This window comes from Somniosus microcephalus, chromosome 7 (assembly GCF_052327205.1).
Source record: "Somniosus microcephalus isolate GS21.2 chromosome 7, FLI_Smic_1.0, whole genome shotgun sequence".
Classification (NCBI taxonomy): Eukaryota; Metazoa; Chordata; class Chondrichthyes; order Squaliformes; family Somniosidae; genus Somniosus; species Somniosus microcephalus.
In genome coordinates this window covers 151,161,329-151,186,739 of record NC_140993.1, presented here as the reverse complement: position 1 = coordinate 151,186,739, position 25,411 = coordinate 151,161,329, and the positions used below count along the sequence as shown (strand labels likewise).

The 25,411-nt window shown below is 45.3% G+C and overlaps 1 protein-coding gene across 4 annotated transcripts in view; it reads left to right on the top strand.

Moving 5' to 3' along the window:
* Positions 1–5,959: 5,959 nt before the first annotated feature.
* ppp1r42 (protein phosphatase 1, regulatory subunit 42) overlaps positions 5,960–25,411 on the top strand; it is a 152,047-nt gene continuing 132,595 nt past the window's right edge. The window contains exons 1-2 of one of the 4 annotated variants that reach the window (XM_085993095.1): positions 5,960–6,062; positions 14,319–14,546. In XM_085993095.1, the coding sequence (XP_085849221.1) occupies positions 14,415–14,546 (132 nt within the window). In that variant the 5' untranslated portion in view covers positions 5,960–6,062; positions 14,319–14,414. Of the gene's footprint in view, positions 6,144–6,278; positions 6,389–14,318; positions 14,547–25,411 lie in introns of those variants that run through there. The other 3 variants (XM_085993097.1, XM_085993094.1, XM_085993096.1) reach the window with 3 other exon arrangements.

The following is a 25,411-nucleotide window of genomic DNA, read 5'->3' as shown; positions in this document are numbered from 1 at the left end:
CTCCTGGGCTGCTGACCGCAGCGCCCAGGACATCCATGCCCCATTCAAGGAGACATCTGGGCAATCATGCAATTCTAGCTTCTGTAATGTGACATGATTTGCAATGTCTAGATCTCCAGGTGTTTTTTTTGTCTCCTCCATTGTGAGTTCACTTTTCTCCTCTTTGCACATGGGCACTATCAGGTCTACTATTATTATTTTAATAACAGGGTCATGAGACACATCCATGCTGAGCACTTGTCTTTATTTTGAACACTCTTGTTCTTTCCTCCACTTTAACACACAGAGTTTCTTAATGATGTTTATGTATTTCTCAAGAAAATATAATAGTATAAAGCTAGTACCAGTAGTGGTGACCATTAAACTACCAGATTGTCGTAACCATCTGGTTCACTAATGTCCTTCAGGGAAGGAAATAGAGTCATAGGCCCAGAAATTCGGGTTGGAGGCTTCCCGCGGGTGCAAGCCTCCGACCGGCACTTACCTAGCGCGCCGGCCGTTGAGCTGTGGGCCCGAGTGGTATTCCGATCCTGGGCCTGCTCCAACTGCCGGCGCGCAGTGCTTGCGTATCCCAGGGGCGCAGTTAGTTCGAAGCATCCCCTGGGATCACGTGGGCCATGGAGAGCCAATGGTAGCAGGGAATCTGTATTCATAGATTTGACAAGAAGGCCTGTCAAATCTATGAACACAATTCAGCCCCAAAACATAACTAAAACTTCAAATAATTTTTTTTTTAAATCACATTTTTAAAATAACTATAAATTACATAAAATAACTATTTTAAACAATAATTTAAATTTTTGAAAAAATTCATTACAATTTCTAACAGGGCTAAAAATAAACTTACCTTTCTTTAAAGTATTTAAAACTAATAAATCTGTGGAAAAAATGTTTTAATTTTACTTAATTCACCACTTACCTTGTTAAAAGCAGGCCTTGCGACTGCTTTTTACAAGCGTAGCTCCTGGAGACTTACCCTCCTGGAGAAACCTGCAAAAAAAATGGAAGTTCCAGGCGTACGCGCTGCCTCTCTGGCGCATGCGTTCGACCTGTGAACCCCTTCCTTTAAGGGAACAGAAGTTCCAGTTTCCCGCGCATGCACAGTGCATGCACAAAACCGGCACTTTCGTTGGGCCTACGCGTGCGTACCCAGCACGTACTCACCCGTGGGGACCCGAAGTTCTGGCCCATTGAGTCATAATGGCACAGAAGGAGGCCATTTGGCCCATTGAGTCGGTGCCGGCTCTCTGTAGAGCAATCCAGTCTGTCCCATTCTCCCACTCTATCCCCATAATTGAATTCAAGTTCTCAATCTTCCATGGTGGGATTTGAACTCGTATTCCCTGGATTACCACATTGTCCCTGAAGTTCAGCATATGCCAGTGGATCTGCCATCCATCCGGCTTATATGTGACTCTAGACCAACAGCAATGTGATTGACTCGAAACTGCCTTCTGAAATGGCCTAGCAAGCCACTCAGTTCTACCAAACCGCTACAAAGAAGCATACTAAGAATAAAACTGGACGGACCACCGGGCATCGACCTAGGCACCGGACATGACAAAGGCAAACCCAGCCCATTCGACTCTGCAAAGTCCTCCTCACTAACATCTGGGGACTTGTGCCAAAATTGGGAGAGCTGGCCCACAGATTAATCAAGCAACAGCCTGACATAGTCATACTTACAGAATCATACATTTTAGCCAACGTCCCAGACTCCTCCATCACCATCCCTGGGTATGTCCTGTCCCACTGGCAGGACAGACCCACCAGAGGCGGCGGCACAGTGGTGTACAGTCGGGAGAGAGTGGCCTGGGGAGTCCTTAACATTGACTCTGGACCCCATGAAGTCAAACATGGGCAAGGAAACCTCCTGCTGATTATCACCCACTGTCCTCCCTCAGCTGATGAATCAGTACTCTTCCATGTTGAACACCACTTGGAAGAAGCACTGAGGGTAGCAAGAATGTACTCTGGGTAGGGGACTTCAATGTCCATCACCAAGAGTGGCTCGGTAGCACCACTACTGAGCAAGCTGGCTGAGTCCTGAAGGACATAGTTACCAGACTGGGCCTGCGGCATGCGGTGAAAGAACCAACACGAGGGAAAAACCTACTTGTCGTCATTCTTGCCAATCTACCTGTTACAGATGCATCTGTCCATGACATTATTGGTAGCAGTGACCACCACACAGTCCTTGTGGAGACGAAGTCCTGTCTTCACACTGAGGATGCTCTCCATTGAGTTACATGGCACTACCACCGTGCTAAATAGGATAGATTCAGAACAGATCTTGCAGCTCAAAAGTGGGTATCCATGAGGCGCTGCGGGTCATCAGCAACAGCAGAATTGTATTCCACCACAACCTGTAACCTCATGGCCCGGCATATCCCTCACTCTACCATTACCATCAAGCCAGGTGACCAACCCTGGTTCAATGAGGAATGTAGACGAGCATGCCAGGAGCAGCACCAGCCATACCTAAAAATTAAGTGCCAACCTGGTGAAGCTACAACACAGGACTACATACATGCTAAACAGCGCAAACCCCATGCTATATACAGAGCTAAGCAATCCCACAACCAACAGATCAGATCGAAGCTCTGCAGTCCTGACACATCCAGTCGTGAATGGTGGTGGACAATTAAACAACTAACGGGAGGAGAAGGCTCCATGAACATCTCCATCCTCAATGATGGTGGAGCCCAGCACATGAGCGCAAAACACAAGGCTCAAGCGTTTGCAACCATCTTCAGCTGGAAGTGCCAAGTGGATGATCCATATTGGCCTCCTCCTGAGGTCCCCACCAGCATAGAAGCCAGTCTTCAGCCAATTCAATTCACTCCACGTGATATCACGAAATGACTGAACACACTGAATACAGCAAAGGCTATGGGCCCCAGCAACATGCTGCTGTTATGCTGAAGACGTGTCCTCCAGAACTAGCTGCACCTCTAGCCAAGCTATTCCAGTACAGCTACAACACTGGCATCTACCCAACAATATGGAAAATTGCTCAGGTGTGTCCTGTCCACAAAAAGCAGGATCAATCCAATCTGGCCAATTAACACCCCATCAGTCTACTCTCAATCATCAGCAAAGTGATGGAAGGTGTCGTCAATAGAATTATCAAGCGGCACTTACTCACCAATATCATCTTCTCATCTTAGGCAGTCCCTCGGAACCGAGGATGACTTGCTTCCACATTAAAAATGAGTTCTCAGGTGACTGATGAGTCCAATGCGTGACCTACCATCTCTGTCACAGGTGGGGCAGACGGTAGTTGAAGGGGCAGGTGGGTGGGGTGCTTGGGTTGACGTGTGCTCCTTGCGCTGCCTGCGCTTGGCTTCCGCTTGCTCCCAGCGAAGAGACTCCAGGTGTTCGGCGCCTTCCCGGATGCTTCTCCTCCACTTTGTGCGGTCTTGGGCCAGGGATTCCCAGGTGTCGGTGGGGATGTTACACTTTTTCAAGGAGGCTTTGAGGGTTTCCTTGAAACGTTTCCTCTGCCCACCTGGGGCTCTCTTGCCGTGCCGGAGCTCCGAGTAGAGCGCTTGTTTTGGGAGTCTCGTATCGGGCATGCGGACAATGTGACCCACCCATCGGAGCTGATCGAGCGTGGTCAAAGCTTCGATGCTGGGGATGTTGGCCTGAGCAAGAACACTGACGTTGGTGCACCTATCCTACCAATGGATTTGCAGGATCTTGCGGAGGCAGCGTTGGTGGTACCTCTCCAGTGCTTTGAGGTGCCTCAATAATAACCTGCTCACCAATGCTCAATTTGAGTTCTGCCAGGACCACTCGGCTCCAGACCTCATTACAGCCTTATTCCAAATATGGACAAAAGAGCTGAATTCCAGAGGTGAGGTGAGAGTGACTGCCCTTGACATCAAGGCAGCAGTTGACAGAGTATGGCATTAAGGAGCCCTAGTAAAACTGAAGTCAATGGGAATAGGGGGAAAACTCTCCACTGGCTGGAGTGATATGTAGCACGAAGGCAGATGGTTGTGTTTGTTGGAACTGAATCATCTCAGCCCCAGGACATCGCTGCAGGAGTTCCTCAGGGCAGTGTCCTCGGCCAACCATCTTCAGCTGCTTCATCAATGACCTTCCCTCAATCATAGGGTCAGAAGTTGGGATGTTCGCTGATGATTGCACAGTGTTCAGTTATTTTCGCAACTCCTCCGACAATGAAGCGGTCCTGCCCGCATGCAGCAAGACCTGGACAACATTCAGTCTTGGGCTGATAAGTGACAAGTAATATTCATGCCACACAAGTGCCAGGCAGTGACTATCTCCAACAAGAGAGAGACTAACCACCTTCTCTTGACATTCAATGGGATTAGCATCGCTGAATCCCCCATCATGGGGGTCACCATTGACCAAAAATCTAACTGGACCAGCCACATACATACTGTAGCTACACGAGCAGGTCAGATGCTGGGTATTCTGCGGCAAGGCACAAGTCAGGTGTGTTTTGGAATGCTGTCCACTAGTCTGGATGAGTGCAGCTCCAACAACACTCAAGAAGCTCGACACCACCCAGGACAAAGCAGCCCGCTTGATTGGCATCCCATCCACCACCTTAAACATTCATATCCTCCACCACCAGCATACTGTGCATCTACAAGATGCATTGTAGCAACTTGCCAAGGCTTCTTCGGCGGCACCTCCCCAACCTCTACCACCTAGAAGGACAAGGGCAGCAGGTGCATGGGAACACGATCACCTCCAAGTTCCCCTCCAAATCACGTACCATCCTGACTTGGAAATATATTGCCATTTCTTCATCGTCGCTCAGTAAAATTCCTGGAACTCCCTCCCTAACAGCACTGTGAGAGTACCATCACCACATGGACTGCAGCAGTTCAAGAAGGCAGCTCACCATCAGCTTCTCGAGGACAATTAGGGATGGGCAATAAATGCTGGCCTTGCCAGCGATACCCACATTCCATAAATGCATTAAAAAATTGCCAGATTGTAAATCTATCCAGATTATTAGAGGCCTTTTTCAAAATTGTTGAAGTAATTCTGAAGGTGGCACCTTGTTCATAACTTTCTCTGTGATATTGTGTAGTACAAATATTTGATTGTTTCGTGATAATCCATTTCTTTGCCAAGCGTGTTTGTCATTCGTTCTCTTGTCTACAGATTTATTAATCTTATTGAGCAGCATGACTTGTCAAATTTCTCCAATTTGGAATGCCAAGTCCAAACCTGAAGAGAGAATTGAGATAATGCAGGGATGGCATTTTATGCATGCTTAGATGCTGTGAAAAGTTGTAAAATGTTTAACAATGTTAATAATGATTACTTTTACATCAGACGATAGTTAAGATACAAAGTGCCAAAAAGTGAAGACTCAAAGCGACTTTACAACTGAAACTAACTCCTTGGTTTAAAAATGTAACTTATTATAATATTCACAACATAGGAATAAATGGTTTTGAATTAATTTCCCAAACACCTCTATTTCTGCAGCTCGCTCTCCTCCTTTAAGGCCCTCCTTAAAACCCATCCCTTTGAGCAATATTTTAGTTATCCCTCCTAATATCTCCTTCCTTGGCTTGTCGTCGATTATTGTATGATTATCTTCTGTGACTCGCATTGGGACGTTTTTCTATGTTAAGGGTGCTATATATATAAATGCATTTATTGTTGTTATTGATTCACCTGTATAGTCATCGATCAGTGGTGAGTGGGGTAAGCAGAATGGGAAGGGTTGGTGAGGTTGTTGAAATTTATTTATTTGTGATTATCATAGATCTCATTCCTAAAATGATGCCTTGCCCTGGTAATATTGAAAATTCCTCCCAACTGGTCCTTTTATTCTCTTTCTGGTCTGTTTGCAGCTCTAACGCGAGTTCAGTTACAGCACGGAACGGAAAGAACGAAGTCTTCTTTCCTCAGGATCTGGCGCCTTACCGAGCAACACAATGGCGGCATCCGTCTCCCATAGCAACCGCAGCAGCGTCGGCCGCGAGCTTTCAAACCGCTCAGCGTTCGAAACGGCCGCTTGCAGCTTCAGGGCGTGCGGCCGGTTCACCAGCAGCAGCCGGGCCCTGGTAAGCAAACCGGCGGGCGGCGTTATTAGCAAGGAGGAGGCTTCACTATCATTTCATCTTTTGTGAAAGTCCGTGTCAGTGGTGAGTCCTTTCCCTGGAGAGTTGTTGGGCTGTTTCACGGAGTTGGTTGATCGCCAGCTGCCGGGCCCGGCGGAAGTGGCTGGGCTCCTGGAGGCTCGGCAACACACCTGATAGTTTCTTGGGTTCCCGGTCTTAGTTCAGCTGGTGAACACTGCCGGCCGGTTATGCGCCGTGGTTTAAGTGAATGCGATCCAGTTTCGGCTTCACATTCGTGCAAAGTGTGTGGGAACTTAAGCCGACTTCAGGTAAACTCTGTGAAAACGCCGCAAGCAGTTTCGCACCGGCAGCATCTCTTCCTGATCTCGTCTGCCCCATTTTTGCTCTCCAGATTAACTAGGGCGACAAACGTAATAGTAATGTTATGTAATAAAAACAGAAACTGCTGGAAATACTCAGCAGGTCAGGCAGCATCTGTGGAGAGAGAAGACCCATCGTCAGAATTTATGTCATTTTATGTGATGCCTGAGAAATGGCCTTGACCGGATAATCTGAGCACTTCTCTTCTTAGGCTCCCCATTTGTTTCATTGCTTTTACACCCAGCAGACCGTGACCTGGGTCGTTTCTGTAACAAAATATCCCGTTAGCCCGGTGGAAGGGGTGCAATGTGTGGGTGGGGCGACGGCACTGCACTCCCATCAGACACAATATCCCAATGGATGTCAACCTGGCCTTGCAAGAACAGAACTCCCGCCTGTGGGGCGTTGGCGGCTGCTTGGAGCGGGGCTCTAACCGATTAACAGATTATCTGGTCATTATCATATTGCTGTTTGTGGGAGCTTGCTGTGCGCAACTTGGCTGCCGCATTTTCCACATTACAACAGTGACTACACTCCAAAAAGTACTTTATTGGCTGTAAAGCACTTTGAGACGTCCGATGGTCGTGAAAGACGTTATATAAATGCAACACTTTTTTCTATAATCATCTGACTCAGAGGCAGGAATTGAGCAAAGGGTCACTCCAGTGTGACTGCTACTGCACTTAAAATGATTCTAAAAAGTAAATTCCTATATAACCTGCCCTTTTCAAGTTATTTTCTTCCTCTTTTCCCTTTTCTAATCAATTGTACCCAAGTTTCTAAGAGTTGCATGAAAGCACCAAGGGATCACTTTCAATTCCTATTCCTTTTCCCAATGGACAAGTGATTGGCACCTCTCTACGATGAGATTTAGAACTGAACTTCGGACAGAACGGTTCATGTTCATGAACCGATGTCGCGGGACTCTCTATCTGGAGGAGGTTACAGTGACAATGAAGGACAAGACAATGGAGTGATTTTTGATGAGACATTAAACGGAGGTCCCAACTGCCGTTTCAGGTGGACACAAAGACCCCATGACACTATTTGAAGAAGAGCAGGGGAGTTCTCCCTAGTGTCCTGGCCAATATTTATCCCTCAACCAAAATCACTGAAACAGATTATCTGGTCATTATCTCATTGCTGTTTGTAGGACTTTGCTGTGCACTAATTTGGCTGCCACATTTCCTACATTACAACAATGACTACAAAAAGTATTTCATTAGCTGTAAAGTGCTTTGGGCCATCCTAAGGTCATGAAAGGCTCCATATAAATGCAAGTTCTTTCTTTAAATAGAAAGAAATAATTTTAAATTTGAGGTGTTGAGAAACTGGGAGCCAAAGTAGATCAGAGAGGACAGGGATGATGAGTGCTCAGTACTTGGTGCAGGATAGAATGCAGAGAGCAAAGTTTTGGATGGGCTGGAGTTTGTGGAGGATGGAGGCCAGCCAACAGAACATTGGAGTAATTGAGCCTGGAGGTGCCAAAAGGCATGAGAGAGAGTTCTAATGCCAGATAGGCTGAAATAGAGGCAGAGTTGGGTACTGTTACGGAGGTGGAATTGGTGGTCTTTACAATGGAGAGGATATAGGGTTGAAAACACACCTTGGGGTCAAACAGGACTCCGAGGTTGCAAACATTCTGGTTCAGCCTGAGACTGTTGCCAAGGAAAGGGATGGAATCAGTGGCAAGGGAACCAAGTTTGTGGCAGAGGTCATGATGGCTGCCTTGGTTTTCCCAATGCTTATCTTGAGGAAGGTAAGACTCATACAAAACTGTACATTGGATAAGCAGTCAGAAAACATGGTGGAAGAGTCATGAAAGGTGGTGGAAAGGTAAGCTGGGTGTCATTGGTGTGCATATGGAAGCTGACCCTGTGTCTGTAAGATGATGTCCCAAGGGACAGCATGTTGATGAGGAAAAGGAGGGCTGAGATGAATTCTCAGATAGCACCATCTTCCATTCCCATTGCATGATTGCTCCAGCTACTGAGCTGCAGCTGAGCACTCCTATTAATCTGCAGCACAGCAGACTTGAAGTGATTACTGATCTAAGTGAAGCCCTATCTATTTGATCTTCTAGACTGTCCAAAGTAGCTGAGATGGTCAATTCTAGGGCCTCGGATACAGGCAGGAGAGTTTATTAAAAGGACGCGACTGCTGCCAACGAACTGGAAGCATTCTGCACATGCGCGCTTCCGGTTCATCATGGGAGCGGGCGCGTTAAAAAAATTTAAGAAGCTGGGAAGGGAGCAGGCTTGTTAGAAAAAGCCGGGAAGGGAGTGGGCTGGTTAGAAATAGCCGGGAAGGGAGCTGGCTGATTTTTTTTAAAAAGCCGGGAAGGGAGCTGGCTCGTGAAAAAGCCTCTAACCTAGAAACATAGAAGACAGGAGCAGGAGTAGACCATTCGGCCCCTCGAGCCTGTTCTGCCATTTAATGAGATCATGACTGATCATCCAAATTCAGTACCCTGTCCCTGCTTTCTCCCCATATCCCTTGATCCCTTTAGCCTTAAGAAATATATCTAACTCCTTCTTGAATATATTTAATGAATTGGCCTCAACTGCCTTCTGTGGTAGTGAATTCCACAGGTTCACCACTCTCTGGGTGAAGAAATTCCTCCTCATCTCAGTCCTAAATGGCTTACCTATTATCCTTAGACTGTGACCCCTGGTTCTGGACTCCCCCGCCATCGGGAACATCCTTCCTGCATCTAGTCTGTCTGGTCCTGATAGAATTTTATAAGTTTCAATGAGATCCCCTCTCATTCTTCTAAACTCTATCGAATATAAGCCTAATCGACTCAATCTCTCTTCATACGTCATTCCTGCCATCCCAGATATCAGTCTGGTGAATCTTCGCTGCACTCCCACCATGGCAAGAACATCCTTCCTCAGATAAGGCGACCAAAACTGCACACAATAATCAAGGTGTGGTCTCACCAAGGCCCTGTACAACTGCTACAAGACATCCTTGCTCCAGTACTCGAATCCTCTCGCTATGAAGGCCAACATACCATTTGCCTTAACCGCCTGCTGCACCTGCATGCTTACCTTCAGTGACTGGTGCACAAGGACACCCAGGTCTCGTTGCACTTCCCCTTTTCCCAATCTATTGCCGTTCAGATAATAATCTGTCTTTCTGTTTTTGCCACCAAAGTGGATAACCTTGCATTTATCCACATTATACTGCATCTGCCATGCATCTGCCCAATCACCCAACCTATCCAAATCATACTGGAGTTTCTCTGCATCCTCCTCACAGCACACACGCCCACCCAGCTTTGTGTCGTCTGCAAACCTGGAGATATTACATCTAGTTCCCTCGTCTAGGTCATTAATATATATTGTGAATAGCTGGGGTCCTAGCACCGATCCCTGCGGTACCCCACTAGTCACTGCCTGCCACTTGGGAAAAGACCCGTTTATTCCAACTCTTTGCTTCCTGTCTGCTAACCAGTTCTCTATCCAAGTCAGTACCTTACCCCTAATTCCATGTGCTTTAACTTTGCATGCCAATCTCTTATGCGGGACCTTATTGAAAGCCTTCTGAAAGTCCAAATACACCACATCCACTGGTTTTCCCTTATCTATTCTAACAGTTACATCCTCACAAAATTCCAGTAGATTAGTCAAGAATGATTTACCTTTTGTAAATCCATGTTGACTTTGTCCGATCCTGTCACTGTTTTCCAAGTGCTCTGCTATTACATCTTTTATAATGCACTCTCGCATTTTCCCCACTACCAATGTCAGGCTTATCGGTCTATAATTCCCTGTTTTCTCTCTAACACCTTTTTAAAATAGTGGGGTTACATTAGCTACCCTCAAATCCATGGGAACTATTCCACAGTCTATAGAATTTTGGAAGATGACCAGCAATGCATCTACTATTTCTCGGGCCACTTCCTTAAGTACCCTAGGATGTAATTTATCGGCATTCAATCGCGTCAATTTCCCTAACACCATTTCCCTATAAATACTGATTTCATTCAATTCCTCCCTCTCATTAGACCCTATGTTCCCCGAAATCTCTGGAAGGCTACTTGTGTCCTCCTTTGTGAAGACAGAACCAAAGTATGTATTTAATTGGTCTGCCATTTCTTTGTTCCCCATTGTAAATTCCCCTGATTCTGACTGCAAGGGACCTATGCTTGACTTCACAAATCTTTTTCTCTTCACATGTCTATAGAAGCTTTTACAGTCAGTTTTTATGTTCCCTGCAAGCTTACTCTCATATTCTATTTCCCCCCTCTTAATTAATCCCTTTGTTCTCCTTTGCTGAATCCTAAACTGCTCACAATCGTCAGTTTGCTGCTTGTTCTGGCCAATTTATATGTCCTCTCCTTGGATCTTATGCTATCTCTAATTTCCCTTGTTAGCCACGGTTGAGTTACCTTTTTTGTTTTATTTTTATGCCAAACAGGGATGAACAAATTCTGTAGTTCATCCATGCGATCTTTAAATGTTTGCCATTGCCTATCCACCGTCAACCCTTTAAATAACGTTCCCCAATCCATCCTAGCCAACTCGCGCCTCATACCATCGTAGTTTCCTTTATTTAAATTCGGGACCCTGGTCTCTGAGTGAACTACCATCTTACTGAAGAATTCTATCATATTATGATCGCTCCTCCCCAAGGGGCCTCGCACAACAAGATTGCTAATTAATCCTTTCTCATTACATAATACCCAGTCTAAGATGGCCTGATCTCTAGTTCGTTCCTCGACATATTGGTCCAGGAAACCATCCCATATACACTCTAGGAATTCCTCCTCCACAGTATTGTTACTAATTTGGTTAGCCCAATCTATATGTAGATTAAAGTCACCCATGATAACCGCTGTGCCCTTATTGCACGCGTCTCCGATTTCCCGTTTAATGCCATCCCCAATCTCAGCATTACTGTTGGGGGTCTGTATACAACTCCCACTAACGTTTTCTGCTCCTTGGTATTTTTCAGCTCTACCCCTACAGATTCCACATCATCAGAGCTAATATCCTTCCTTACTATTGTGTTAATCTCTTTAACCAGCAATGCTACCCCACCTCCTTTTCCTTTTTGCCTGTCCTTCCTGAATATTGAATACCCCTGGATGTTGAATTCCCAGCCTTGGTCACCCTGGAGCCATGTCTCTGTAATTCCAATTACATCATATCCGTTTACATCTATTTGCACAGATAATTCATCCACCTTATTACGAATGCTCCTCGCATTAAGACACAAAGGCCTAGAAATTGGGTTGGGGCGCCAAAGTGGCGCAAAAGTTGCCTGAGCGCAGGATTTAGCGCAGCGTTCGAGCTGCTTCCTCTTGCCTGCGTCACTTTTTGAACTGCCACCGGTCTGAGATTGGTAAGCCTCTTTAATAAAAAAAATAAAAAAAAGCCCGCCAAAGTGAGTTTCAGTACTCAGTGTACCGCCGCTCTCTGCTCCTCCCAACACTGGCCTCTGTATAAATTTTTTTTTAAAAAACACGCGAAAGTGAGTTTAAGTATTCACCTAAATTACCACACGCCTCTCCATGGTTGACTGCGGAGTTTCAACTGCAGAACCCCCTACCCAAGTGAGTAGTGGACTGCAATATACTAACTAATGTGCCTCTAAAGCTCCCTGGAAGGCAGTCCAGTGTTTTCAGCAATTGTTGGTGCGCAAAAATCATCCTTTTTTAAATGCTGGCTCCATGAAGTATGCATCTCTGTCCTCTTCAGCAGCTCTAGGATGTGAGCTGACCTTCCAGATAACTTGACCCTTGGCCTTTCTTGCCATCTCCACCTGGTCCTGCTCAATTGTGCTCAGTGAATCACCCAGTGTGGCCCTTTCAAAATTAGAATGCAAATCATATGTGATGCTGATTTCGATACCTTGATATAGTAAGAGTGAATGATACTTGTTATCAAAGCTTTCATCTTCACTTAGCCTTGCGCGTCTGTCAGAGTTGTTTGTTGGACCTAGAAAAATGGGACAGGGACAAAGATTAAACTATTTTGATAGCATGCGTATGTCAGATCACTCACCACAAGGCCACATAAGATTGTCATGTTCAAGAGGTGTGTGAGGATTTGAGTCAAAGAGTTAAGCAGGAAGAGACGACGTAAGGAAGATGCCCATAAACCCTGCTTTGATAGGCCTTCGCCTTTGCCATCCTCTATGCTGACTGATGTGTCACATCCCAAAATATCAATGGCGGCTTTGTGCAAAGCAACGCCCCACAAATATCGATGAATCAAATGACCAGATAATCTGTTTTTGGTGGTGTTGGTTGAGGGATACATTTTGATCAAGGCACCAGGAGAACTCTCCTGCTTTTCAAATAGTGCTTTGGGACCTTTTACTTCTATCTGAAAGAGAGGGCCTCAGTTTAAATCTCATGCTTCTGACAGTTCAGCTCTCCCTCAGTACGGTGCTGAAGTGTCAGCCTACATTATGTGTTCAAGTCGTAGGTTCCCAACCCTCCCGCTTTCAACAGAAGTCTATCGGAATGAGCGATTGGTCTCCTGAGCAATGCTGCTGGCGACTTGGGCGAAACGGTCCTTGTATGCGCGGTTGTGCACGCGCAGTGCCCCAGCTGTCGTGGCTTGCAGCAAAACCACATTGTCTGAGCCCGGCTGGTCCCCTGCTATTCGTAAACACTGCTTCATTGCCGGTTACGAGGATGATGAGATCGGGGCCAACGAACATTTGCCTGGAAACGGAGTCCTGAGAGAGAAAATGGGAGAGGGAGGGAGAGAGAAGCACAAACTGGGGGAGAAAGAGAAACATAAACTGAGGGAGGGAGGGAGTGAGAGGGAGAAAAACAAACTGGGGAGGGCCAAAAGCAAAATACTGTGGATGATGGAAATCTGAAATAAAAACAGAAAATGCTGGAAATACTCAGCAGGTCAGGCAGCATCTGTGGAGAAAGAACCTTCTATGTTGATGACCCTTCATCAGGGTTCTGCATCACACGAGCAGTGACACATGATCAAATCTCCAGGAATAAGTCAAACCAGAGTTGGGGACCCTAGGAGTGGGGCTTGAACACACAACCTTCTGACTTAGAGGCAACAGTGCTACCACTAAGCCATGGCTGACACCAGAAGAGCAGAAATGGCAAATATGTGTCCTGAGCAAGGGTTTTCAACCTTTGCTCTGTATGAATCTGCTTACTATAGTGTGCATTATGATGGGAAGAAACAGCATGTTTGCCCAAGTGGAAGAAGTAGTCATGAGGGGAGTAGCAACTTTTGAGGGTGTGATGAAAGCAGACAGGAGATGCTATGAAGTCCTCTCTGCTGCTTATGGACAGCCATGGGAAGTAGAGAAGGGAAGGATTGTTTTTGCAGAGGGGAAAGTAGGGCCATGTGGAGCTGAGCATAAGGAATGAGAGATGTGAGATTATTACATTTCTTTCTGCACTGGTGTAAATCTGCTCATATTCACATCTTGTACCATGCTCATTCACCAATTTGCCTTGGACCCAATCAACTATCCCTCTCTCTCTCTCTCTCTCTCTCTCGTGCTCAGCAATTCTGCATCAGAATGTGAAAACCTCAGGGGCTCCAGACATCTTTCTGTGTCTCCAAAATGCTCCTTCAGCTTTAGCCACCCTCCATTTAAGCTGCTACAAGCTCTTAAGAACCTGTAACAGCACCTGATTTCCCAATCCTTAACTGACAAGCTGTCAGTGATAAGTATGTTTTGCACTGGTAGATCACCTAATTCATGTAAATGAGAAGCAACCTGGAAATAGGACAGTTTCCCCATTGACTCTTTTCACCCTGCGCACCTCCCACTGGTTTTACTCTGGGGAAACCAAAATCAGCCTTACTATGTTCAAGAGAGGTATTTGTATTCCCATATATTTGTACTATATAATTGTGTCTTAAATTACTTCCACAGGGTCGAGTTTGATCATTTTTTGGAAATAGCCAAGAGCTCAAACACAAATCTACAGTGAAATAGCTTTGAGTCAAGTTCTTCAAAATCTGTTGCATCATGGTTCGACTTACAGTGGATTTAATTGCTAAAAGCAGTCTCCATGTAAAGAACAGAAGAGATGAGCCGTTGGGACAGTACCTAAAAAAATTGACTCATCTAAATTTTTCAAACAAGAATATTGATGAAATCGTAAGTTCACTTAATTGATTGAGACCAAGCCATTTTCACTGTTCGTCGTAGTTTATATATGTATTTAAAATATAGCCTAGGGTTGTGAAACTGGGGTTCTTTTAAAGTGCTTTTTTGTTAAAGGCAGAAAAACAGTGCTCAAATAGTGACCTGCAATTTACTCCTCGCTCTCACTTTCCCTCTCCCGTCCCCCCTCTCGCTCTCCCGTCCCCCCCTCGCTCTCCCTTCCCCCCATCACCCAGCCGTCCCCCCCCATTGCTCTCCCGTTTCCCCCCCCCCCCATCGCGCGCTCTCTCATCTGAATATACAAGGTTATAAGGTCCACAGGAAGGATGGGGAATCTGGTAGAGGGGGAGGAGTAGCATTAGTGATTAAGGCTGAAATCACTTCTATGATAAGAGATGATATAACGAAAGGTAAGCAGGCAGTGGAGACTTTATGGGCTGGATTTTATCAATGGAGGCGTGTAGGAGGCGGGACTACAACTTTTGGGGTTGTAGTTCCGCCTCCATCGAGTTGTGGCCAACCCTCTCGATTTTCACTTGATTGACCTTGTTGAGCCCGCCCAGCGGGCTCAGCAGACCAATTAAGGGCCACCCGGCAACAGGTGACATCACAGATTGACATTTCATCTGTCAAGAGCTTTTGACAGATGAAATATCAGCGTTTCACAACTCTTTTAAGCTGTCAAACACTGACAATCTGTACTCTAAGTTAATTCCTTCCTCTCAGGCTGATTTAGAGATCTCTCCAGAACAGAAAGCAGAATGCTGCAGATTTTGACAGCTCGCGGCCATTCTACTTTCTATGCCGGTGAGATGAGGGACTCCCGAGACCTGAAGGAAGGAAGGCTGCAAAGGTAAGTAAAACTTATTTAAACACTTTACACACACAAAACACACTTACCTCTGCACTCATGCACCCATCACTCACCTGAACACCGGACATCTCGAACCTTCCAAGTCCTTCAGCCCGACGGTCCGCCTTGCTAACTTGCCGTGGTTTGGAGCTGTCGGGAAGCCCACACTTCAGGGATAAAAATAGGGATTAGGCTAAAAATTGCCTGTTAACTACCTGTTAACAGGCAGTTAATTGGCACTAATTCCCTTCCCGCCTCGGGGAGGCGGCTCCCAGCACAGGTCGGGTACCCGCCTCCTGTGAAACAGGCATGGAGGCGGGTTGGGAGCGGGATGGGTTCATGCCGATTTCGCGATTTTAACCCCCCACACGCCTCCAATCCCACCTCAACGGCCCAATGAAATTCGAGCCCTATGGGTAGAATTAATAAATACAAAAGGATAAGACTGTAGTGGGAGTTGTGTATAGGTTCCCTGGTAGCAGCTGTAAAGTGGCAGAATGTATTAATGCAAAGATTAGACAAGTATGTAGTAAAGGCAGAGTGGTTTTAATGGGGGATTTTAACTCCCCTATAGATTGGGATAAGCAGATGAGCTCATGCCAGAAAGGTAGTGAATTTCCTGAGTGATTTTTATGCAACAATATGTCCTAGAACCAACAAGGGCACAGGCCAGATTAGATTTAATAATGAGCCAGATTTAGTTAACAGCCTAACGGTGCATGAACATTTATCTAATAGCGATCATAATATGATTGAGTTCAATGTTGTTTGAAAGGGAGAAACGCGAAATAGCTACTAAGATTCTAGATTTGGGTAAAGCTGACTTCAGCGAGGTGAGACAGAGACTGTCCACAGTAAACTAAGCAAATCTGTTACTGTAATGATCAGTAACATGTCATTCTAGAATGGTACACTAGGTAGAGCTGTATGTATATAAGAGTAGGCTACCCACAAGGCAGTAGTCAAGATGGATGCTGTAGAAGTCCACATGTACTGAATAAAGTGACTAGCTAGAAGCTAGCTGTTCATAATGAAAACGACTAGTTATTAATGAACATAACATGGTACCAGAAGTGGTGATATCTGCTGAATATTGCGAAACGCGACATGGAGAATTTGAAGCCACCGGAGGGTTGAAACTCACGGGGAATGTCGACTGCAATTGGTGGACTTTCAAACAACAATTTGAACTCTACATTGCCGCCATCGGGTTCGGTATGAAGCCAGACGCAAGGAAAATAGCGTTGCTGCTCACGGTTGCAGGCCCGCAGGCGATAGAGGTATTTAATACGTTTGTATTTGATCAAGAGGAGGACAGAGAAAAGATGGAAGATGTGCTAAAGAAATTTGATACACATTGTTCTCCCAAAAAGAATGAAACCTATGAGAGGTACGTGTTCCGTTCACGGACACAGCAGCGAAATGAGACTTTTGATAGCTTTGTGACTGATCTGAAACTGAAAGCACAGACATGTAATTTCTCTGAACTGAAATCATCCATGATTTGTGACCAGATTGTGTTTGGTATTCATGATAAAAAGGTCAGGGAACGTTTGTTGAGAGAAACTGAACTAACATTGGAGGATGCTGTGAAAATATGCCATGCCAGTGAGCTAGCTCAACAGCACGCAAAAACTTTCAGTGAAATCAATAATAATGCGACTGTAATGAGTGACTGCTGCTGTCGGTGCTGTGTCCTACAAAGGGAAGAAACATGGGCAGAGCAGAAATGCAAAGCAATCGGAGGATGGAATTTTTAATTGTAAATGCTGTGGTTACCAGCACCAGTCAAGACAATGCCCAGCGTTTGGGAAAATGTGCACAAAATGTAATGGAAAGAATCACTTTGCCAAACAATGCTTTTCAAAAGTAAAAACAAAGAAATGGCAACAAGTCAATGTGATTGAGGACACTGATTTAAGTGAGACATTTTTTGTAGGAATGGTGTCATGTGACAATATCAAAAAGGATACAGAAAATGTGCAGCCCTCAGGAATGGACAATGCTGAACATAAAGTTAATGCAGTAAAAGAGGACAAATGGATGATCCCACTGCAGGTAAATGGAGCATTAGTTACATTGAAACTAGACACTGGGGCAAAAGCAAACTTAATCAGTATGAGTGACATTAAAAACATGAAAGAAAAGCCCAAAATACAGAAAAAGTCAGTCCTACTGAAGCACTATAATGGACAGAAAATAGATAGCTTAGGTGTATGCAGACTTAAAGTGACAGTCAAAGACAAAGTGCATCATCTCGTTTTCTGTTGTGGCTGAAGGACTTGATTCACTACTAGGTGACAAAGCTTGTGAGGACTTAGAACTGGTCAAGAGAGTCTACCGTATAAACTGTGCCATAAGCAGACCAGATGACTCAGTGGATTCTGTAGTGAGTAATTTCCAGGATGTGTTCAAAGGATTTGGAGTTCTACCATTCACTTACAAGATCCTGCTAAAGGAGGATGCTCAGCCAGTGGTACATGCTCCACGGAGAGTTCCAGCACCCCTGCGTGACCAGCTCAAGAAAGAACTGGACAGAATGACCACACTAGGAGTCATCAGGAAAGTCGAAGAGCCAACAGACTGGGTTACCTCCATCGTATGCGTAAAGAAAAAGAACAATGATCTAAGAATATGCATGGATCCAAAGGACTTAAATGCAAACATAAAACATGAACACTACCAGATTCCCAAGCGAGAAGAAATCACCAGTGAAATGTCAGGTGCCAGATACTTAACAAAGCTCGATGCCTCACAAGGATTTTGGCAACTGAAACTGGATGAAGAGAGCACCAAATACTGTACCTTCAACACATCATTTGGCAGGTATTGTTTCCTCAGAATGCCTTTTGGGATAATATCTGCATCTGAAATCTTTCATAGAGCGATGGAACACATAATTGAAGGTCTGGAAGGAGTTTGGGTCTATGTTGATGACATCATCATCTGGGGCTCCACACTGAAAGAACACAATGAGAGACTGACTAAAGTGCTACAGAGCATACGCCGGAATGGACTGAAGCTCAACAAAGCCAAGTGTCAGTTTGGCGTCCAGGAAGTCACTTTTTCTTAGGAGATAATCTATCTGGTAAAGGAATAGAGCCAGATATGGAAAAAGTAAATGCCATACTCAAAATGCCCAGACCCACTGACAGAAAAGGAGTGCTACGCATCATGGGGATGATAAACTTCATTGGAAAGTTCATTCCTAACTTGTCAGCCAAGACAGCCTGTCTGCGAGACCTGCTACATAAAACAAATGAGTTCGCATGGACAGAAAGACATGAACAAGAGTGGATGAACCTCAAAACAGTGCTGACAACCACACCTGTACTCACCTTCTTTGACCCAACAAAGAGAATCAAAGTGTCAACGGATGCATCAAAAGATGGCCTAGGCGCGGTCTTGCTACAAACAGAGGGTGAAGATTGGAAGCCTGTTGCCTATGCCTCCAGGTCTATGACTGATTCTGAGTGTCGATACGCCCAGATTGAAAAGGAATGTCTAGGCTTGGTAGTTGGACTAGAAAAGTTCCATGGCTACATATATGGACTTCCCACCTTCACAGTTGAGACAGACCACTGCCCACTGGTTGCCATCATAAAAAAGAATCTGAATGAGATGTCGCCAAGGATTCAACGACTCATGATGAAGCTGCAAAGATATGACTTTGAACTGATCTACACACCAGGCAAACACATAGTGTTAGCAGATGCACTATCCCGAGCACCCACAATGAGTCATGTGAGCTCTACTGAGGAAGACGTGGATGTTCATGTGAGTATGGTCACTGCTGCGCTGCCCGTGTCAGACACAAAATCAAAGCAAATAGCAGAAGAAACAGTAAAAGATACAGTATTACAAACAGTAATAGAGAACATTCATCATGGTTGGCCAAAAGGTTCCTGTCCAAAATACTATCACATCAGGTCAGAGTTAAGTGTCGCAAGTGGACTATTACTAAAACAGAACAAAATAGTAATTCCACAGGCTCTACGTCGAGACATGCTCAAAAGGATTCATGAGGGACACCTCGGAATTGAAAAATGCAAAAGGAGAGCAAGAGACACTGTTTTTGGCCTGGCATAAATAAGGACATTGAGAACATGATAGGCATATGTGAGACATGTCAGAAACACCAAAACAAACAAGCAAAGGAACCAATGATAGTAGCTGACTTACCAACAGCACCATGGCAAAAGGTTGGAATGGACCTCTTTCATTTGAATGGTAAAGACTATCTAATAGTGATTGACTACTATTCTAACTATCCTGAGATGGCGCTGCTCTCAAGCACATCAGCAAGCAGTGTCATAATGCATGTTAAATACATCTTTGCCAGACATGGAATTCCCAGGATTGCCATTAGCGACAATGGTCCGTGCTTCAACTGTAAGGAGTGGCAACAGTTTGCAGCAGAGTATGACTTTCAGCACATCACATCCAGTCCTTTGTATGCTCAGTCGAATGGTAAGGCAGAAAAAAGGTGTTCAAGTTCTCAAACAGCTACTGAAGAAAGCGACAGAAAGCAAGTCTGATCCTTATCTCGCCCTGCTGAGCTACCGAGCCTCACCGTTAGACTCTGGTTCTTCACCTGCTGAACTCCTAATGGGTCGCAAGTTGCGCACCACACTACCCTGCTGTGCAGAAGAAAAGCAGAGTAAGGAACTGAGACAGAGACTTCAACTGTTAAAGCTGAAACAGAAATCATACTATGACAAGTCATCCAAAACTGAAACCATTGACAAGGGATGATGTTGTCAGGATTGAGGATCCAGATGCATGGAACAGGAAAGCTACAATTCTTGAGGAAGTACGACCAAGGTCATACACTGTTAGAACTGAGATAGGACAGATTCTCAGGAGGAACCGCCGTTCCCTCCTAAAAACGCAAGAGACTATCGAAGAGCAAATCGATGACAATGCCGCAACTGAATCTTGTCACTCACCACCAGAACAATCTAACACAAACACGCATACAAGCTCTCATGAAAACACATCAGACTTACCTGTGCTGAGAAGATCCACACGTGAAGTAAAAAAGCCTGATAGACTTAATCTTTGAGTACAAAAAAAACAGAAGCGTTACTGATATCATCTTTATCATTGTTCTTGAAAGTTGATTGATATTGATTTTATTTAACCTCAAAGAAAGGGGGATGTAATGATAGTGTACCATTCTGGTACACTAGGTAGAGCTGTATGTTTATAAGAGTAGGCTACCCACAAGGCAGTAGTCAAGATGGATGCTGTAGAAGTCCACATGTACTGAATAAAGTGACTAGCTAGAAGCTAGCTGTTCATAATGAAAACGACTAGTTATTAATGAACATAACATGTTACTGGGTAAAATGACAGATCGGTGGGAGGTTCTCAAAAAAGAATTTAATGTGATACAGAACCAGTTTATACCTCCTAAGGGGCAAGAGCTCTACTGGACAAAAAAAAAGTCGTGGACGACTGAAGAGGTAGGGACAACATAAAACTAGAAGAAAAAGCATTCAAGAATGCAAAAAATAGCACAGATCCTGGTGACTGGGAGAGATACAAAGAACAGCAAGGGTGAGAAAACAGATAGTAAGAGCTACAAAAACAGAATATGAAAAGAAACTTGCAAGAGATATCAAAATCAACATGAGAAAGATTACAATTATATTAGGCAAAAGGGGATAGTTAAGGACAATGTGGGCCCTTGAAAAACTGATAATGGTGATATTATAAATGATAAGGAAATGGCGGACATGTTAAATAATTACTTTGCATCAGTATTTACAGTGGAGAAAGAGGATAACATGCTGGATATCTCAAGGAAACGAATATTGAATCAGAGATGGGGACTCACCATAATTAACAAGCAAATTAACAGTAATGAAGAAAATAATGGCACTAAAGGGTAACAAATCCCCAGGACCAGATGGTTTTCATCCCAGGGTTTTAAAGGAAGTAGGTGAGAACATTGCAGATGCCCTAACTATGATTGGGTACGGTAGTATAGTGGTTATGTTACTGGACTAGTAATCCAGAGGCCGGGACTACTGATCCAGACACGTGAGTTCAAACCCTGCCATGGCAGCTGGGGAATTTAAATTCAGTGGAATAAAAAGCTAGCATGTAACTACATCTGGTTCATTAATGCCCTTTAGAGAAGGAAATCTGCCGTCCTTACCTGGTCTGGCCTATATGTGACTCTAGACCCAATGTCCCACACTCCTCCTGAGGTATACCAGAGGTGGTGGCACAGTGGTATACAGTTGGGAGTACTCAACATTAACTCTGGACCCTATGAAGTCTCATGGCTTCAGGCCAAGCATGGGCAAAGAAACTTCCTGCTGATTACCACCTACTGCCCTCCCTCAGCTGATGAATCAGTACTCCCCCATGCTGAACACCACTTGGAAGAAGCACCACTACTGACCGAGCTGGCCAAGTCCTGAAGGACATAGCTGCCAGACTGGGCCTGCGGCAGGTGGTGAGAACCAACACGAGGGGAAAAACCTACTTGACCTCGTCCTCACAAATCTACCTGTCGCAGATGCGCCATGACAGAGTGACCACCACATAGTGGTATCCAGACGCAGTTCTGTCTTCCCACTCAGGACACCCTCCATTGTGTTGTGTAGCACTGGGATAGATTCAGAACAGATCTAGCAGCTTAAAAGTGGACATCAGCAGCAGAGTTGTATTCCACCACAATCTGTCACCTCATGGCCCGGCATATCCCTCACTCTACTATTACCTGGTTCAATGAGGTGTGTAGAAGAGCATGCCAGGATCAGCACCTGGCATACCTAAAAATGAAGTGCCAGCCTGGGGAAGCTGCAACACAGGGCTACATGCATGCTAAACAGTGGAAACAGCATACACAGAGCTAAGCGATCCCACAACCAACGGATCAGATCAAAGCTCTGCAGTCCTGCCACATCCAGTCATGAATGGTGGTGGACAATTAAACAACTAACGGGAGGAGAAGGCTCCATAAACATCTCCATCCTCAATGATGGTGGAGCCCAGCACGTGAGTGAAAAAGACAAGTCTGAAGCGTTTGCAACCATCTTCAGAAGTGCAGAGTGGATGATCCATCTCGGCCTCCTCCTGATTCACTCCACGTGATATCAAGAAACGGCTGAGCAGATTGGATACAGCAATGTCTATGGGCCCTGACAACATCCTGGTTGTCATGCTGAAGACTTGTGCTCCAGAACTAGCTGTGCCTCTAGCCAAGCTGTTCCAGTACAGCTACAACATTGGAATCTACCCGACAATGTGTAAAACTGCCCAGGTATGTCCTGTCCACAAAAAGCAGGACAAATCCAATCCGGCCAATTAGCACCCCATCAGTTTATTCTCAATCATCAGCAAAGTGATGGAATGTGTTGTCGACAGCGCTATCAAGCGGCACTTACTCACCAATAACCTGCTCACTGATGCCCAGTTTGGGTTCTGCCAAGACTACTCCGCTCCTGACCTCATTACAGCCTTGGTCCAAACATGGACAAAAGAGCTGAATTCCAGAGGTGAGATGAGAGTGACTGCCCTTGTACGAGTGTGGCATCAAAGAGCCCTACTAAAATTGAAGTCAATGGGAATCGGGGAAAACTCTCCACTGGCTGGAGTCATACGTAGCACAAAGGAAGATGGTTGTGGTTGTTGGAGGCCAATCATCTCAGCCCCAGGACATTGCTGCAGGAGTTCCTTAGGGCAGTGTCCTAGGCCCAACCATCTTTAGCTGCTTCCCTCCATCATAAGGTCATAAGAGGGGATGTTCGCTGATGATTGCACAGTGTTCAGTTGCATTTGCAACTGCTCAGATAATGCCCGTATGCAGCAAAACCTGGGCAACATTCCAGTTTGGGAAGATATGTGGCAAGTAACATTCGCGTCACTCAAGTGCCAGGCAATGACTATCTCAACAAGAGAGAGTCCAACCACCTCCCCTTGACATTCAACAGCATTACAATCGCTGAATCCCTCACTATCAACATCCTGGGGGTCACCATTGACTAGAAACTTAACTGGATCAGCCACATAAATACTATGGCTACAAGAACAGGTCAGAGGCTGGGTATTCTGCAGCAAGTGTCTCACCAGCTAACTCCCCAAAGCCTTTCCACCATCTACAAGGCACAAGTCAGGAGTGTGATGGAATACTCTCCACTTGTCTGGATGAGTACAGCTCCAACAACACTCAAGAAGCTTGACACCATCGAAGACAAAGCAGCCCGCTTGATTAGCAACCCATCCACCATCTTAAACATTCACTCCCTCCACCACCGGCGCACCATGGCTGCAGTGTGTGCACCATCTACAAGATGCACTGCAGCAACTCGCCAAGGCTTCACAGAATCACAGAAATCACAGAAACCCCACAGTGCAGATGGAGGCCACTTCGGCCCATCGAGCCTGCACCGACACACATCCCACCCGATCCCCGCAACCCCCACACCAACACATTTCCCACCCTATCCCTGCAACCGCACGCATCCAATCCCCCCAACACTAAGGGTCAATTTATCATAGCCAAACAACCCACCCTGCACATCTTTGGACTGTGGGAGGAAACCCTTCGACAGCACCTCCCAACCCCATGATCTCTACCACCTAGAAGGAAAAGGGCAGCAGGCACATGGGAACATGTCCTCCTTCAAGTCACACATCATCTTGACTTGGAAGTATATTGCCGTTCCTTCATCATCGTCGGGTCAAAATCCGGGAACTCCCTCCCTAACAGCACTGTGAGAGCACCTTCACCACACGGACTGCAGCAGTTCAAGAAGGCGGCTCACCACCACCTTCTCAAGGGCAATTAGGGATGGGTAATAAATGCTGGCCTTGCCAGTGACGCCCACATCCAGTGAATGAATTAAAAAAAAATCTTTGAAAGTTCTCTTGATTCAGGGACCGTTCCTTCAGATTGGAAAATTGAACATCTTACTCTGCTATTTAAGAAAGGTAACCGAGGGAAAGCAGGGAATTATAGATCAGTTAGACTAACATCTGTTGTCGGGAAGTTACTAGAGTCTATAATTAAGGGTAGAGTGATTGAACAGCTTAGAATTTTTCAACTGATCAGAGTGAGCCAGCATGGATTTGTCAAAGGGTAAGTCATGCCTGATGAACCTTTTTGAAGAGGTGCCTGATGAAATTTTTTGAAGAGGTGACTAAAGTAGTGGACAGGGGAATGTTTATATGGACTTCCAGAAGGCATTTGATGAAGTCCTCATAAGAGAATGTTAGCTAATCATTCTGAGTGTGTCAGCCAGAGGCTCAGTTGGTAGCACCCTCGCCTCTGAGCCAGAAGATTGTGGGTTCAAGTCCCATTCCAGAGACTTGAGCACAAAAACTTAGGCTGACACTCCAGTGCTGTACTGAGGGAGTGCTGCACTGTCAGAGGTGCCGTCTTTCGAATGAGATGTTAAACAAGGTCCCATCTACACACTCAGGTGGACGTAAAAGATCCCATGGCACTATTTCGAAGAAGAGCAGGGGAGTTATCACCGGTGTCCTAGCCAATATTTATCCCTCAATCAACATCACTAAAAACAGATTATCTGGTCATTATCACATTGCTGTTTGTGGGAGTTTGCTGTGTGCTAATTTGCTGCCGCGTTTCCGACATTACAACAGTGACTACACTTCAAAAAGTACTTAATTGGCTATAAAGTGCTTTGGGACATCCAGTGTTCGTCAAAGGTGCTATATAAATGCAAATCTTTTTCTTTTCTTTAAAGTTGAAGCTCATGGAATTGAAGGCAAATTATTGACCTGGTTAGGAAATAGGCTGAGCGGCAGGAGACACAGAGTAGGGATAATGGGCAGGTACTCCAATTGACAGGATGTGACTAGTGGCGTCCCACAAGGATCTGCGTTGGGGCCTCAACTATTCTCTATTTACTAATGACTTAGATGATGGGATAGAGAGCAGCATATCCAAGTTTGCCAATGATGCAAAGATAGGCGGCATTGTAAGCAGTGTAGATGGAAGCATAAAATTACAAAGAGAAATTAA